This window comes from Pelodiscus sinensis, chromosome 17 (genome assembly GCF_049634645.1).
Source record: "Pelodiscus sinensis isolate JC-2024 chromosome 17, ASM4963464v1, whole genome shotgun sequence".
NCBI classification, from domain to species: Eukaryota; Metazoa; Chordata; order Testudines; family Trionychidae; genus Pelodiscus; species Pelodiscus sinensis.
In genome coordinates this window covers 40976612-40991869 of record NC_134727.1, presented here as the reverse complement: position 1 = coordinate 40991869, position 15258 = coordinate 40976612, and the positions used below count along the sequence as shown (strand labels likewise).

General features: G+C 62.2%; 1 protein-coding gene across 1 annotated transcript; it reads right to left on the bottom strand.

Annotated features, from left to right (window-relative positions):
- Positions 1-694: 694 nt before the first annotated feature.
- Positions 695-15257, bottom strand: SIMC1 (SUMO interacting motifs containing 1). The gene is made up of 10 exons (XM_075900679.1): positions 15051-15257; positions 12344-12991; positions 11007-11236; positions 10353-10422; positions 9575-9723; positions 9095-9295; positions 7960-8088; positions 7182-7338; positions 5801-5885; positions 695-5018 (listed from the first exon to the last, which is right to left on the bottom strand). The coding sequence occupies exons 1-10, from the start codon at positions 15102-15104 to the stop codon at positions 4801-4803; spliced, it is 1941 nt and encodes a 646-aa protein (XP_075756794.1). The 5' UTR covers positions 15105-15257; the 3' UTR covers positions 695-4800.
- Position 15258: the final 1 nt, after the last annotated feature.

The following is a 15258-nucleotide window of genomic DNA, read 5'->3' as shown; positions in this document are numbered from 1 at the left end:
GCCTCTCTGCAGCCTGCTTGGAACCTCCCTTCAGGAAGTTGAAGGCTGCTCTCAACACCCCCCTCACTCGTCTGTAGACTAAATAGACCCTGCGCTCCTTCAGCCTCTCCTCATAGGTCTCATGCTCCAGCCCCCTAATCATTCTGATCACCCTCTGCTGGACCCTCTCCAATGCGTCCACATCCTTCCTGTAATTGGGGCCCCAGAACTGGTGCAGATGTGGCCTCACCAGAGCCGAATAAAGGGGAAAAATCACATCTCTGGATCTACTGTCAATGCTCCTCTTAGGGTACGTCTAGACTACATGCCTCTGTCGCCAGACACATGTAGATTAGGCTATCAGACATAGTAAAATGAAGTGGTGATTTAAATAATCGCAGCTTCATTTAAATTTACATGGCTGCCACGCTGAGCCGACAAACAGCTCGTCAGCTATTTGTTGGCTCAGCGCAATAGTCTGGACGCGCGGGTGTCGACATCAAAGGTATTTGTCGACCACCCAGGTAAGCCTGCTGGGATGAGGTTTACCTGGGTGGTCGACAAATACCTTTGATGTCGACACCCGCGCGTCCAGACTATCGCGCTGAGCCGACAAACAGCTGATCAGCTGTTTGTCGGCTCAGCGTGGCAGCCATGTAAATTTAAATGAAGCTGCAATTATTTAAATCACCACTTCATTTTACTATGTCTGGTAGCCTAATCTACATGTGTCTGGTGACAGAGGCATGTAGTCTAGATGTACCCTTAATGCACCATAATATGCCATTAGCCTTCTTAGCTCTAAGGCACACTGTTGACTCCTATCCATCTTCTCATCCACTGTAATTGCCAGGTCCTTTTCTGCAGAACTGCTGCTTAGCCAGTTGGTCCCTAGTCTAACAATGCTTGGGCTTCTTCCGTCCCAAGGGCAGGACTCTGCACTTGTCCTTGTTGAACCTCATCTGATTTCATGTGGCTCAATCCTCCAATTTGTCTAAGTCACTCTGGACTCTATCCCTGCCATCGAGCATATCTACCTCTCCCTCTAGCTTAGTGTCATCCGCAAACTTGCTGAGGGTGTAATCCATCCCCTCATCCGGGTCATTAATGAAGATATTGAACAAAACCGGTCCCAGAACTGAACCTTGGGCCACTCTGCTAGAAACCGACCGCCATCCTGACATCGAGCTGTTGATCGCTATCCGCTGGGCCCGACCTTCCAGCCAGCTTTCTATCCATCTTACTGTCCATTTATCCAATCCACATTCCCTTAACTTGCTGGCAAGAATATTGTGGGAGAGCGTATCAAAAGCCTTGCTAAAGTCAAGGTCTATCACATCCACTGACTTTCCCATATCCACAGAGCCAGTTACCTCAGCATAGAAACTAATCAGGTTGGTCAGGCATGACTTGCCCTTCATGAATCCATGCTGACTATTCCTGATCACCTTCCCCTCTTCCAAGTGCTTCACAATGGACTTCTTGAGGATCCCCTCCATGATTTTTTCAGGGACTGAGGTAAGACTGACCGGCCTATAGTTCCCTGGATCATCCTTTTTCCCTTTCTTAAAGATGGGCACTACATTTGCTTTTTTGCAATCATCCGGGATCTTGCCTGATCTCCACGACTTTCCAGAGATAATGGCCAAAGGCTCCTCAGTGACATTTGCCAACTCCCTCAGAACCCTCGGATGTATTAAGTCTGGACCTATGGATTTATGTACATTTAGCTTTTTAAAATAGTTCCTAACCTGTTCTTTACCCACCAAGGGTTGTCCATCTTCATCCCATCTTGCGTCACTTAGCACATTAGTCTGGGAGCTGACCTTGTCCGTGAAGACAGAGGCAAAGAAAGCATTGAGTACTTCAGCTTTTCCCACATCATCTGTCACTAGGTTACCTCCTTCATCCAGCAGGGGCCAACCCCCTCTCTGATCACCACCTTCTTGCTAACATGCCTGTAGAAACCTTTCTTGTTATCCTTCACATCCCTTGCGAGTCACAATTCCAATTGCACTTTCGCCTTCCTGATAACTCCCCTGCATTCTCGAGCTATATATTTATAGCTCTCCTTGGTCATCTGTCCAAGTTTCCACTTTCTGTAAACTCCCTTTTTGTGCTTAAGTTCACCAGGGATTTCCCCTGTAAGCCAGTCCGGTCTCCTACCATGTTTGCTTCTCTTGCTATGCATAGGGATGGTTTCTTTCTGTGCCTTCAGTAAGGCTTCTTTAAAATACTGCCAGCTGTCCTGGACTCCTTTCCCCCTTCATGTTAGAATCCCAGGGGATTCTGCCCATCAGGTCTCTGAGGGAGTTGAAGTCTGCTTTTCTGAAGTCCAAGTTGCGTTTACTACTTTTCTTCCTTTGGTCAGGATCCTGAAATCTACCATCTCATGATCACTGCTTCTTGTCACTTATCACCCACCTCTACTTCCCCTTTTAGTTCCTCCGTGTTTGTGAGCAGCAGGACAAGTTGCACACGGCCCCTGGTCAGATCCTTCAGCACGTGTCCCAGGAAGTTATCCGCAACATTCTCCAAAAACTTCCTGGATTGTCTGTGTACTGCCGTATTGGTGTCTCGACAGATGTCAGGGTGATTAAAGTCCCCCACAAGAACCAGGGCCTGCCATCTGGAAACTTCTCTCAGTTGTCCGAAGAAAGTCTCATCTACCTCACCCACCTGATTCAGCAGCCGGTAGCAGACACCAACTGCAACATCACCTCTGTTGCTTCCACCTCTAAACTTAACCCATAGATTCTCAATGGGCTTTTCTCCCTCTATATACTGGAGTTCTGAGCAATCATAGTGCTCTCTTATATACAGTGCAACTCCTCCTCCTTTTCTCCCCTGCCTGTTCTTCCTGAACAGTCTATACCCTTCCATGACAGCGCTCCAGTCATGCGAGTCATCTCACCACGTCTGTGTTATCCCAATCAAATCGTAGTTCTTGGATTGGGCCAGGGCTTCGAATTCTTCCGGATTGTTACCCAGGCTTCTTGCATTGGTGTACAAACACCTTAGATAACCAGTTGATCTTCCTACCCTCTGCATTTGAATCAGGGGTCCACCTTTGTTGCTTGTTCCTCTTTGCATTTCTTCCCAGTGTCTGACTTCTCCACTCCCCTCAAGGTTTTGGTCACTGTCCCCCAATGAACCTAGTTTAAAGCCCTCCTCACTAGATTTACCAATCAGCAGAGGCTTCTAGATTTCAAACTTTAATTAGTAGCCAACAGTTTCCAGCTGCCAGTCACAGCACACGCTCCATTTGTTGGGGGGGGGGAAGAAAACCCCACCCCACACTCAAACACAAACTCAGCACACAGCAAAAAAGCCCCAAACACAACACACACCCGCTTCCCTCAAGAGTCCTCCCTCTGCAATCACCTGTTCACAAGATGAGCCATCTCTGCTCCCCTCTGGGCCAGCTTCCAGTTCTGGAGAAGGGGCAGGTGTGTGCTTATTGTGGCTCTTTCTGCTGTTCAGTACATTATCCTGCAATGCACCCCCTCCTTCCCCCCCCCCAATACCTTCTAGTGCTGACACACTCAAGTGTCTCTGGGCGGGGCTGTTTCCACAGCTCTAAACAGCTGTGTGTACAACCCAGTGTGTGTGTGTGTGTGTGTGGGGGGGGGGTGACAGAGCCTCCAACGGCTTCATGCTGTCTGTGACAGCAGCCTAAAAAGCAAACGGCATCAGGAGTTGCAATAAGGTCCATGGCGGGCTGGGGGGTGGGGCGGGGGCCTAGTGGTTAGTGTCCACTTAGCTAGGGATAGGGAGCCTGGGCCCACTCAGTCACTGATCTCTGCCCTATGATCCTAGGGCGGGGGGAGGAGTGGACCCTCTGGTACTTTCCCTGGGTCGCTTCCTACCACCCCCTCTGCTCCTGGTCACAGGAAAGAAAACTGTCACCCCCAGCTAGGCTCAGCATTCTTCTGCACCCCGCCCCCCCTTCCCCAAGCATCTGCAGCAGGGCTCAGCACTGCCCTTGGGCCCCTTCTGTCCCAGCGGGCAGTCACAGGCCTGGGACAGCGGGGCCATATACGCATGAGGGGCGCCCGCATTGTTCTGAAACACGGATCTGGCCCGGGCCGGCCCAGTGGCAGCAGAGCAAGGAGCATGGCTACCGGGGGGCTCTCCCGTGGCAGTGTCACTTCCTAGCAGAGCTTAGCGACAGGCGGGCGCAGCGGCCAAGGGGCTGTACCCGACGCTTTCATCCTCCGCTCTGCCTGCCCCCACACCCCTAGGCTCAGCCTCGGGCAGGGAGACCAGCCAGCTCTCGTTCAGAGCCCTGCAGCCCACAGCCAGGTTCCTCGAGGCCAGCTGCTTGCTCCTCTGCCTGGGGCCCAGGGAGCCCTGCTGTGGCCCAGAGGAGCTGGGTTAACAGGCAAAGCTTGGCTAGGGAGATGCTGCTCTGTCACGTGCAGCCACGAGCCAGGGCCACGGCAGCACGTGACTGGGTAGGAGCACTTCCTCTCCGGGAACGCACTGCCTGAGCGCGTGGCTAGAGCCCATGCCAACTTCGACCTGTCTCATGCTAGTTCTATCCTGGCCTGGCCAGCAGCTAACAAACTGCCCGAGGGCTTCCCCTCTGGCCAGCCCCCACGTTCTCCGGTGGCACCATCCTCCGCGTGCCCAGGTTAGGTTACTGGGAGCTGCAGGACAGGTCCAGCAGGAAAATAATTTAATAGGATCTGTACACACAGTTTCAGGTGGCTTCTCAGGCAGCCTGGCACCTGGCTTTTAACAAAACCGCGGCCATCTGCTGTGAGCAGGCAGCCACCGGGCCCCAAGCTGGCCCTACCCCCGTGCTGGAAGGCTCTGTCAGGCGGTGGTGGCGAGCAGCAGCTCCCGCAGTACGCACACCTTGTCCTTGAGCTGCGGCGGGAGGGGCTGCCCCAGGACCTGCTGCAGCCGGCTGCTGAAGTCCTGGATGTGCATCTCGACATCCGTGGGCATGAGCCTGTCGCTCTCCTGCACCTTGGGTTTGGCATTGGCGATGATTAAATCCATCCGCTCGCTGAGAGAACTTCTTAAGTGCCCTGCCAGAGGAAATGGGGGTGAGAGGGGCTGTTGGCTGCGCAGCTAGGCACCCCCCCCCTTCCATGACTGCAGCGGGGGAGCTGATTTTCAACTTCACTCGACCAAACTGCAGCTGGAAGGCCCCAGCGGGCCAGGCTGTCGGCTGAGCGAGGGAACAAGCAGCACAGTGGACCACAAACCCTTAGGCTGCGTCTAGACTGGCAAGATTTTGCGCAAATACTTTTAATGGAAAATCCATTAAAAGTATTTGCGCAAGAGAGCGTCTACACTGGCACGGATGCTTTTGCGTAAAAGACTTCTTTTGCACACAAGCATCCGTGCCAGTGTGGACGCTCTCTTGCGCAAGAAATTAACGTTGCTGTCTACACTGGCCTCTTGCACAAGAACACTTGCGCAGGAGGGCTTATCCCTGAGCGGGAGCATCAGACTATTTGCGCAAGAAGCCCTGATTTTGTACATTACAACGTCAGTGTTCTTGCGCAAATACTCGCGGCCAGTGGAGACGGGCAAGATTTTACCTAAAAACGTTTGCTTTTGCGCAAAATCTTGCCAGTCTAGATGCAGCTTTAGGGAACAGGCTAATTCCTGGGGGCTGAAGTCTGGTGGCGTGGGCAGGATTGTCCCTGTGTAGGTTCTCCTGTATGTACAGCCGCTCCCAGCAGCTTTCTGGACTGAACGGTGAGAACCCAGCTGCCTGGCTGTGAGGGGCCCTGGGTGGTCTGGCCGACGGATTCTTGCTTGCTCCGACAGGCTGAGCCAGCTCGCGGGCGGGGCTGCTTACCCAGCACTACGTGGTGATAACTCAGCAGCAGTAAATTCAAGTGCTGAAGCATCTCCTCCCAGCGCTGCCACGTCACTTCCTCGTCCTAGGCCAAGAGCAGAGGTGGGGTGAGCAGGCGGCTCTGGGTGCGAGGGGCGGGGCGGGGCGGGGGTGGGATACCTGGTACTGCAGCAGCAGGGAGGAGTGGCCCAGGAAGTACAGGCGGCTCTGGGCGCGAGGGGCGGGGCGGGGCGGGGCGGGATACCTGGTACTGCAGCAGCAGGGAGGAGTGGCCCAGGAAGTACAGGCGGCTCTGGGCGCGAGGGGCGGGGCGGGGCGGGATACCTGGTACTGCAGCAGCAGGGAGGAGTGGCCCAGGAAGTACAGGCGGCTCTGGGCGCGAGGGGCGGGGCGGGGCGGGATACCTGGTACTGCAGCAGCAGGGAGGAGTGGCCCAGGAAGTACAGGCGGCTCTGGGCGCGAGGGGCGGGGCGGGGCGGGATACCTGGTACTGCAGCAGCAGGGAGGAGTGGCCCAGGAAGTACAGGCGGCTCTGGGCGCGAGGGGCGGGGCGGGGGAGGGGCGGGATACCTGGTACTGCAGCAGCAGGGAGGAGTGGCCCAGGAAGTACAGGCGGCTCTGGGCGCGAGGGGCGGGGCGGGGCGGGGCGGGATACCTGGTACTGCAGCAGCAGGGAGGAGTGGCCCAGGAAGTACAGGCGGCTCTGGGCGCGAGGGGCGGGGCGGGGCAGGATACCTGGTACTGCAGCAGCAGGGAGGAGTGGCCCAGGAAGTACAGGCGGCTCTGGGCGCGAGGGGCGGGGCGGGGCGGGATACCTGGTACTGCAGCAGCAGGGAGGAGTGGCCCAGGAAGTACAGGCGGCTCTGGGCGCGAGGGGCGGGGCGGGGCAGGATACCTGGTACTGCAGCAGCAGGGAGGAGTGGCCCAGGAAGTACAGGCGGCTCTGGGCGCAAGGGGCGGGGCGGGGCGGGATACCTGGTACTGCAGCAGCAGGGAGGAGTGGCCCAGGAAGTACAGGCGGCTCTGGGCGCGAGGGGCGGGGCGGGGCGGGATACCTGGTACTGCAGCAGCAGGGAGGAGTGGCCCAGGAAGTACAGGCGGCTCTGGGCGCGAGGGGCGGGGCGGGGCGGGGGTGGGATACCTGGTACTGCAGCAGCAGGGAGGAGTGGCCCAGGAAGTACAGGCGGCTCTGGGCGCGAGGGGCGGGGCGGGGCAGGATACCTGGTACTGCAGCAGCAGGGAGGAGTGACCCAGGAAGTACAGGCGGCTCTGGGCGCGAGGGGCGGGGCAGGGCGGGATACCTGGTACTGCAGCAGCAGGGAGGAGTGGCCCAGGAAGTACAGGCGGCTCTGGGCGCGAGGGGCGGGGCGGGGCGGGATACCTGGTACTGCAGCAGCAGGGAGGAGTGGCCCAGGAAGTACAGGGTCTTGGGCAGAGACAACTGCAGGGCGGCTGGCACATCACAGCTGTGGTGGAACAGGAGCTCCAGCACCTTACAGCGCAGGAGGGGGCTCTCCATGCTGTTTAAGAAGGCCTCCCTGGAAGAAGGGGCAGGGCTGAGCTGGAGGCACCGCTCAGCAGCCCTGTGCCACGAGCAACTGTCCGGCTGCCCTGCTCCCAGAAGTTGGCACAAACACTCCGACCTCCCTACCCAAGGCATTGGCGCACGCCTGTCAGTGACTGAGCCGAGTCCCTTGTCACAGGCCCACGCTCTTAGCCGACCGGGGGGCCTCTGACGCAGGGAAGCTCCCCTGGGCTGCGTTTACAAGAGAGCGGGCCTGGGGCCCGGGACGTCTGCTGCATGGCTACTTGTGCACAGCATCAGAGCGAGACTCCTGTCGGGACACCGCCCCGGTGACTTCTGGCAGCCTCACCCCTACTTGCCACTGCCCAGGGACCTGGCCCTGAGCCCCGCTGCTGCTCGGGCCTCTTGCTGATGAAGGGCCCCCGTCGGGGGGGATGTATCAGAGCCTTGGTGTGACCATCCAAGCCAGCTCTCAGACTTCCCAAGGGCCCCTGTGGCCCACTGCCTCACCCGTGAGGGCGCTGTTCCCCTCCCTGCAGGGCGCGTTAGCTGCTCAACAGCCGAGCTGCGGGTGGGCGTAAGCAGAGGGCTCAAGCCATTCCCAGCAAGAAGGGCCACGCTGGGGGGCTCTCACCTTTGGCTCCGCAGAGGAATGTTCACCACGTACGGAAACACCACTTCAGCCATCTTGTTGGTGCTGCAGTTGGGAGACATGTCCACCTCCACCGCCACGGCCAGCATCCTCTGGAGGAGCAGCACCTCCCTAGGCCGGAACAAGCGTTAGGGGCGGCCGGCGCTGCCTGGGACCCTGCTTCAGAACTGCCCTGCCAGCTGGCACGAGGAGGAAGGCTCGGCCCAGTTTCTAGGGGACAGCGGTTACCTCGCACAAAAGCACCGCCCGGACTAGTGCCTGGCCTGCAGGCAGGTGAGAGGCGCGTGGCATCAGCCACTGCTCACGCCACCCCGTGTGCTCCAGCCCCGGGCATCAGCCACTGCTCACGCCACCCCGTGTGCTCCAGCCCAGGGCATCAGCCACTGCTCACGCCACCCCGTGTGCTCCAGCCCCGGGCATCAGCCACTGCTCACGCCACCCCGTGTGCTCCAGCCCAGGGCATCAGCCACTGCTCACGCCACCCCGTGTGCTCCAGCCCCGGGCATCAGCCACTGCTCACGCCATCCCGTGTGCTCCAGCCCCGGGCATCAGCCACTCCTCACGCCACCCCGTGTGCTCCAGCCCCGGGCATCAGCCACTGCTCACGCCATCCCGTGTGCTTCAGCCCCGGGCATCAGCCACTCCTCACGCCATCCCGTGTGCTCCAGCCCCAGGCATCAGCCACTCCTCACGCCATCCCGTGTGCTCCAGCCCCAGGCATCAGCCACTCCTCACGCCATCCCGTGTGCTCCAGCCCCGGGCATCAGCCACTCCTCACGCCATCCCGTGTGCTCCAGCCCCGGGCATCAGCCACTGCTCACGCCATCCTGTGTGCTCCAGCCCCGGGCATCAGCCACTGCTCACGCCACCCCGTGTGCTCCAGCCCAGGGCATCAGCCACTGCTCACGCCATCCTGTGTGCTCCAGCCCCGGGCGGGGCTGTCAGAGGCTCCCTGTGGCACTCACTCCCTTCTGGTCAGAGAACAGGATCTGCCCTGGCCAGGCTGGGCTTCTGGCAAGCAGGCACCATGCTGCAGGCACCGCTTGGCTTTCTCTACTAGAGACCCTGGCTGGCTACATCTCCATCCTACTGGACAGCCTCTTGCCACGGGCCTTACTTCTGGGCCAGGGAAGCGGGGAGAGCAGCCTCTGATCCCCCAGCTTCATCGTCATCCTCTGCCGAGTCTGGCCCGGGGAAGGGGGCGTGGCTGCCGGCTCTGGAGCTGTCCGGCGAGGGACAGGATGCTTCGTGCTGCTGCTCTTGGAGCGGGGAAAATCGAAGTCCGGTAACCGCAGCGACCAGCCACTCGATCACCTCCCTGGCAGGGGAACGTGAATGTTAATCAGGCTGATGCCTGGCTTCCAGCGGCGCGTTCGGACCCACGTCCCGGGCCACGCACTGGGGGAGGGGCTGCGGAGAGCCACGCGCGGTGCCACACAGCCCTCCTGGTCTCGTGCCGTCTGGCCCCCCGGCTGCTCTGACCGCGAGGCATTTCCTGCCGCCAGCCTCCTGGAAGGACAGAGCTGCACTGCGCACCGCGGCCCTGCCTCGAGGGCTCCGGGTTCTCAGTGCCCTGCCCCCGGGGAGGGCTCCTTACTTGACGTTGCTGAAGCACCGGTCGCAGGACAGCACCTTCTTGGCGATGGATTTCTGCAGGCAGCGCAGCCGGAGGTTCAGCTGGAAATCGTCCTCCAGGGTCTGCACCACGTACTGCAGGAACAGGACACGGCCCGGGAGCTTCTCTTCCTGCGGGGCAGAGCGTGGGAAGGTGGAGCCCGAGGCCCCTCGGAGGTGAGAGGGCAGAGGCCAGCGGGGAGACGGACGGGGCAATGGCACACGCTCCAGCAAGGCAGCCAGGGGAGGAAGTGCCTTGCCTGGCTGGCTGAGGGGGCAGCTCCCTGGGGTCCATCACCTCGCTGGGGCTCCCCACGCACCACTGCTGAGGGCCTGGCGGAGCTGAGCCGAGGCGCTGCGAGGCTGGGCTCCGGCACTGCTCCAGGCCCGGTCCGTGGGTCGTCAGAGCGCAGGCGCCCGCAGCGGGGGGGGGGGGAAGGAGGGGGGCTATGAAGCCTTGCCAGGACCCCCAGTGGGCGGGGCTGGGCCTCGATGAAGGAGTGAAGGCGGCCGAGCACTGGGCTTCTGCTGTGACTGAAGGCAAGCTCTGAGCAGCCCTGCCAGCGTGGCGTTGGTAGGGCTAGTGGGGCTCCCTGTGCACCAGCCTCCTGCTAGACTTCCTGCGGGGCTGGCGGAGGCCTGGTCTCTCCGACAGGCCTTGCTGTCGGGCTGAGCGCCACCGGCTGTCCAGCAGCTCACCCCCTTCTGCACAGGGAAATACAGGGCAACTACCCCCTCCCCCCCAGAACCATCGCCTGTACCTGCTCCTCCAGGACGTACCGCAGCAGGTCCCAGTCCCAGCCCAGCACAGCCGTGGTAGCCGGGTGAAGCCTGAAACAAGAGTGATTTGCAGGAGCCCCCAGAACTGCTCCCCCATTGTCGGGACGAGGAGCCTGAGCGACAGGCAAAGCAACCCCGAGAACCAGCAGCCCTGCAGCCGTCACTTGCCGGAAGCCCGTCTCCCAGGGTTTCACCCCGGCACCGCGGCCTCCTGCCCGTGGCGGGTGCAGATTCTACAGGCTCAGGACCTCGCAGGGCTGCTCCAGAGCAAGGCACGCTCACGGCGCTCGGGGGAAGGGCCTGCATGGTCCTCTCCACCGTGAGCAGGGCCGAAGCCCGCCCCGCGTCAGACCAGCCAGCGTCCAAGGGGCCGCTTCCCCAAAGCCCATTTCACCCCCGCTACGGCTGGCCGCACCCCCGGAACTCTGGCTTGTTAGCAGGCAGAGCCAGTCCCCCGCAGGCCGCTGCAGCCGGGCCACCTGTGTGTGCCACCCCGGCCGGGCACCAGCCTCCACCAGGCCCTCGGACCCACCGTGCTGGGAAGGGGCCTCCCTGCCGGAGTGTTTGGCGGCCAGCGCCATACGGGGAGCAAGCTCCCGGCCAGGCAGCACGGAGCCGGGGCAGAGAGCACCTACATTTGGATTTTCATCAGCAGCATGTAGGCGTCCTTCAGCAGAGGCCCGGCCTCCGAGCTCAGCAGGATGTTCCTGGTCACGTGGGACACGATCTCCTTCGGGGGGTAATGCTGGCAGGACACGAAGTCCGTGAGGAACTGCAGGGTCCCCCGGGGGAAGTTCTCCTCCATGGTGGTGACCACCATGCTCAGCTTTGTGCTGGGGATGGGCTGGGCCTTCCGGCGGGCGTTCTGTCAGACAGTGAGGCGTCAGCCGTGCGAGGCGCCGTGTCACACGGGGCGCCGTGCAGCCTGCCAGGACTAACCACAGTTTCACCCCCTGCCTGGCTGTGCTTCGTCCCAGGGGCTGGCGGGGGTGGAATGCCCCAGCACGGAAACGTGCCTTAGCTCCCTTTTCGCCGATTTGGGCGCTGCCTAGAGCCCTGGCTGGAAAAGGGGTCTCTTTCCCAGGAACTCTCCTGGGGCAGGAGAAAGGGAAGGGTACGCAGCCGGGGGCCGTGCTGCGGTCACCCAGGTGGGGCTAGCTTGGACGGCTACCCAGCCCCAGGTGCAGCACCATGACTACCGACTGGTGCAGCTGGGGGGTGTCATGCCCCGCGGGGGGGCTTTGAGCGATGGCTCAGTCACCCAAAGGCAGCTGTGCTGTCACCCGGCCGGCCCTCTCCAGGAAGCAAGAACGCCCTGCATCCGCCTCTAGGAGCTGAGAAGATGCATCTAGGCCCCGGGCAGTGCAGGCACTCACGGATTGGCCTGCGGGCTTGCCTGCCTCCAGCACAGGAGCCCATCTCAATGGACCGTTGCTGGCCCATGCTGACACCGCCGGGTTCCCGGCTCGCCGGGCCCTTTGCTAACGGGGCATTTCCCCAGCACCAAACCCCAGCAGGACGGCAGAGCTCACAGGCCGGCCCAGCAGCTCCTCGGGCTGGTGACGTAAGCTCTGCGCAGTGCTGCCCAGAGGGGATCGGCACAGGCTCATCTGCGCAGAGACCGCACCTTTCCCCTTGGCGCACGCAAGCGGAGACCTGCTGTCCCCTGCCCTCCGCGGGACCTTACCAGGCGCGACCCGCTGTTCGAGCTCTGCCTTGCTGGGGCGCTGCTCGGTACTGAGCGGGCACAAGGCAGCCAGAGGCCAGGACGGGCGCATTGCAGAGGAGGTGGCCAAACCCCAAGTCATTGGTAACCCCCCCCCCGAATTTGCAGTGCGCTGGCTGCAGGCTGGGATGTTGAGCCACAGAGCCCGGCTGACGGGAAAGGCCGGGGGCGCAGCCCAAGCATCGCCCCCCCATATGAGAGGCGCCACCTGGCCCCGGGAGGGAGGCAGGGGCCCCACGTGCTTACCTGGCGGGTTTCCTCGTCCTGTACCACTCCCTGGAGGAACAAGTGGTGCACCGGCATCCTCCTGAAGTAGCGCAGCTTATGCAGCCAGGCCTTGTGGACCAGCCTCCGCCTGCCTGGCTCGGGGGGTTCCTGCTTCGCTGCACCCAGCACCCAGCGACTAGTCTCCAGCAAAGGCCACTCTGGAGACCCGCGGCCGCTTGCAGGGGGGCAGCTGGAGCGGTCGGGAGAGAGTCTCTGAGCCGGGGGCAGGGGCCCGCAGTCCGGGTCGTCCCTTGGCTGGCAGCTACTGGGAGGTTCGGGGACGGAGCAGTCCGAGCCTGCCCTCCAGCTGCTGGCCGAGGAGAAGGAGAACACGTCGGAGTCCAGCTGGAGGCTGGCTAGGGAGCCCAGGTCACTGTTAATGGTGGTGCTGCTGCTGCTGGAGTCGGAGGAGAAACAGCCTCCCCCGTGGGTGCCCTTTGTCTCCGCGTGGGCTCTGTCCCAGGGGGCCCCGCAGCCTTGCTCGGCCTCCTCTTTGCTTTCCTGCTTTACGGCGGGGAGCAGGGGGCCGTGGGGAGGGAGCGCACACTCCGCGCCGACCTCGGGGGAGCCCTCCCCCTCGGTCAGGTCAATCACCGCCAAGTCCTCGCCCGTCAGATCAATGACCTCCTGGGGAGAGAGAGAGCCGTCAGTGCTGCCCCCAAGCCTTGGGGCCCCAGGACGGAGCTCAGCTTCAACAGCCCACATGAAAGTCTTCCTCACGGGCAGCATCAGCACCCAGAAGGCCCTGCCGGGACCCCACGCTCACCCGTGAAGAAAGAGGGTTGAAAGATGGGAGCGGGCTCCCGGCAGAGTCACAGGAAGGGTTAAAAGACTCAAGAACAAATGTCAGAGACCCCCGGAGCTCAAGCTATTTCGCTTGACAAAGAGACGGCTAAGGGGAGACTTGGGCACAGTCTGGGTGTAGCTACGTGGGGCTTCGATGTATCAAGGACTCACGATCCAATGGCCAGAAGCAGAAACTAGACTAATTTAGACTAGAAATAAGGCCAATGTGGAAGAGTGACGGTAATTAGCCCCGGGCCAGCCTACCAAGGGCTGGGGCGGATTCTCCAGCCCTGGCAGTTCTGAAATAAAGAGCAGATGTTTTTTCTAAACGCTCTGCTCTTCGCAGCCAGCGCCTCGGGATTTGGCCCAGAAATTCAGAGCCGCCTTCGGTTCTGCTGCTCAGATGCGAGCACAGCGGCCCCCTTCTAGCCTTAGAATCACGGAGGGGTTTATGCAAGCCAGTGCTGACCCAGAGTGCCGAGAGGTCGAAATACGGCAACTAGTCATGGTGAAAGTAATTTACAAAGCATGCTGGTACAGGAGCCCAGCTCCCGGGGCCCCAGTGGGAAGGGGTGGAGGTCAGCTTCCCCCAGCCGGCCTTTCAAACCAGGGCCTTTAAACCACCAGGCCCTGGGGCAGCTGCCACTTTTGCTCACCCCCTCATGGGCTGTGCCCAGGACGGTAGGGGCAGCCACTTCTCTCCGGCACGCCGTACCCACCCACTTCCACCCCGCTGCCGGGGCACGAGGAACTGGACTGAGAACAGCCCCTCTCAACTCGCAGGGCCTCAGCCAACAGGATAAGCATTGGCAGCCACTGCAAACCTGAGCCATGTCTGGCCCCCGAGCCAGCCAAAGTGCTGGTACCCCTGCCAGCCACACCAGCTGACTGGCTCTGAGGATCAGGCCTGGCCCATGGAGGTCTGGTTAGGCATAGTGAGTGCGTGCATGTGCACACAGGGGGGCGCCCGGCGGGAAGCCAGGGATGGTGGTGCACAGGGGCTAAAGCAGTGGGGCATGAGAGTTTGGTTTTGGGGTTGGGCAGCGAGGGGGATGCAGGGGAGCAGCACGGGGCGGTGTGTGGGGGCAGCACCGGGGGGCCAAGAGGGGCATGGGGAGGCAGCACCGGGGGGCCAAGAGGGGTGCAAGGGGTTGTGGGGGGGCATAGCGCTGGGGGGCCCAGAGGAGCGCAAGGTATGTGTGAGGGGCAGCGGGGGGGCCCAGTGGTGCAGGGGAACAGTGGGGGGCCCAGAGGAGTATGGGGGCAGGGGCAGATATAGGGCAGGGCGAGAGGGGCGACTGCCCTGGGCCCCGCGCATGCGCCGTGGCAAAGGGGGGCCCCGCGAAATTGGACTGCCCTGAGCCCCGCAAAAGGGGCACCTGCCCCTGCATGGGGGGCAGCACTGGGGGGCCCAGCGGTGCAGGGGGAACAGTGGGGGGCCCAGAGGGACATGGGGGGTGTGTGCGGGTAGAACTGGGGGGCCCAGAGGGGCATCGGGCGCGGGGGGGCACGGGGCTGTGGGGGGGGGGCGGGAGTCTGGTGCCGGGGCGGGGGGGCCCAGAGGGGTTCGGGTGTGTGTGGGGGGGCAGCACTGGGGGGCCCAGGCAGGTGCAGGGTGGCGCGAAGCTGTGGGGGGCAGCACTGGGGGCGCGGGGGGGCCCAGAGGGGTGCGGGTGTGTGAGGGGGGCCCAGGCAGGTGCAGGGTGGCGCGAAGCTGTGGGGGGCAGCACTGGGGGGCCAGCGGTGCAGGGGGAACAGTGGGGAGCCCAGAGGGACATGGGGGGTGGGGGCAGCACTGGGGGCGCGGGGGGGCACGGGGCTGTGGGGGGGCGGGGGGGCCCAGAGGGACATGGGGGTGGGGGCAGCACTGGGGGCGCGGGGGGGCGGGGCCGGGACTCACCGCGTGGCCCCGCTCCGAGCCCGAGTGGCGGGTGCGCGCGGCGCCCTCGGCCATGCCCCGCCCCGCGCCGCGCGGGGGCGCTCACGGGGGCCGGGGGGGCAGGCGGCTGGGAGCGGCCCGAGGGGTCCGCGCGCGGCTGCAGGCGGGGCCTGTGACCCGTGCACGGGCCGGCCGCGCGGGGGCGCTGCAGCGCGGGGGGAGGGGCGAC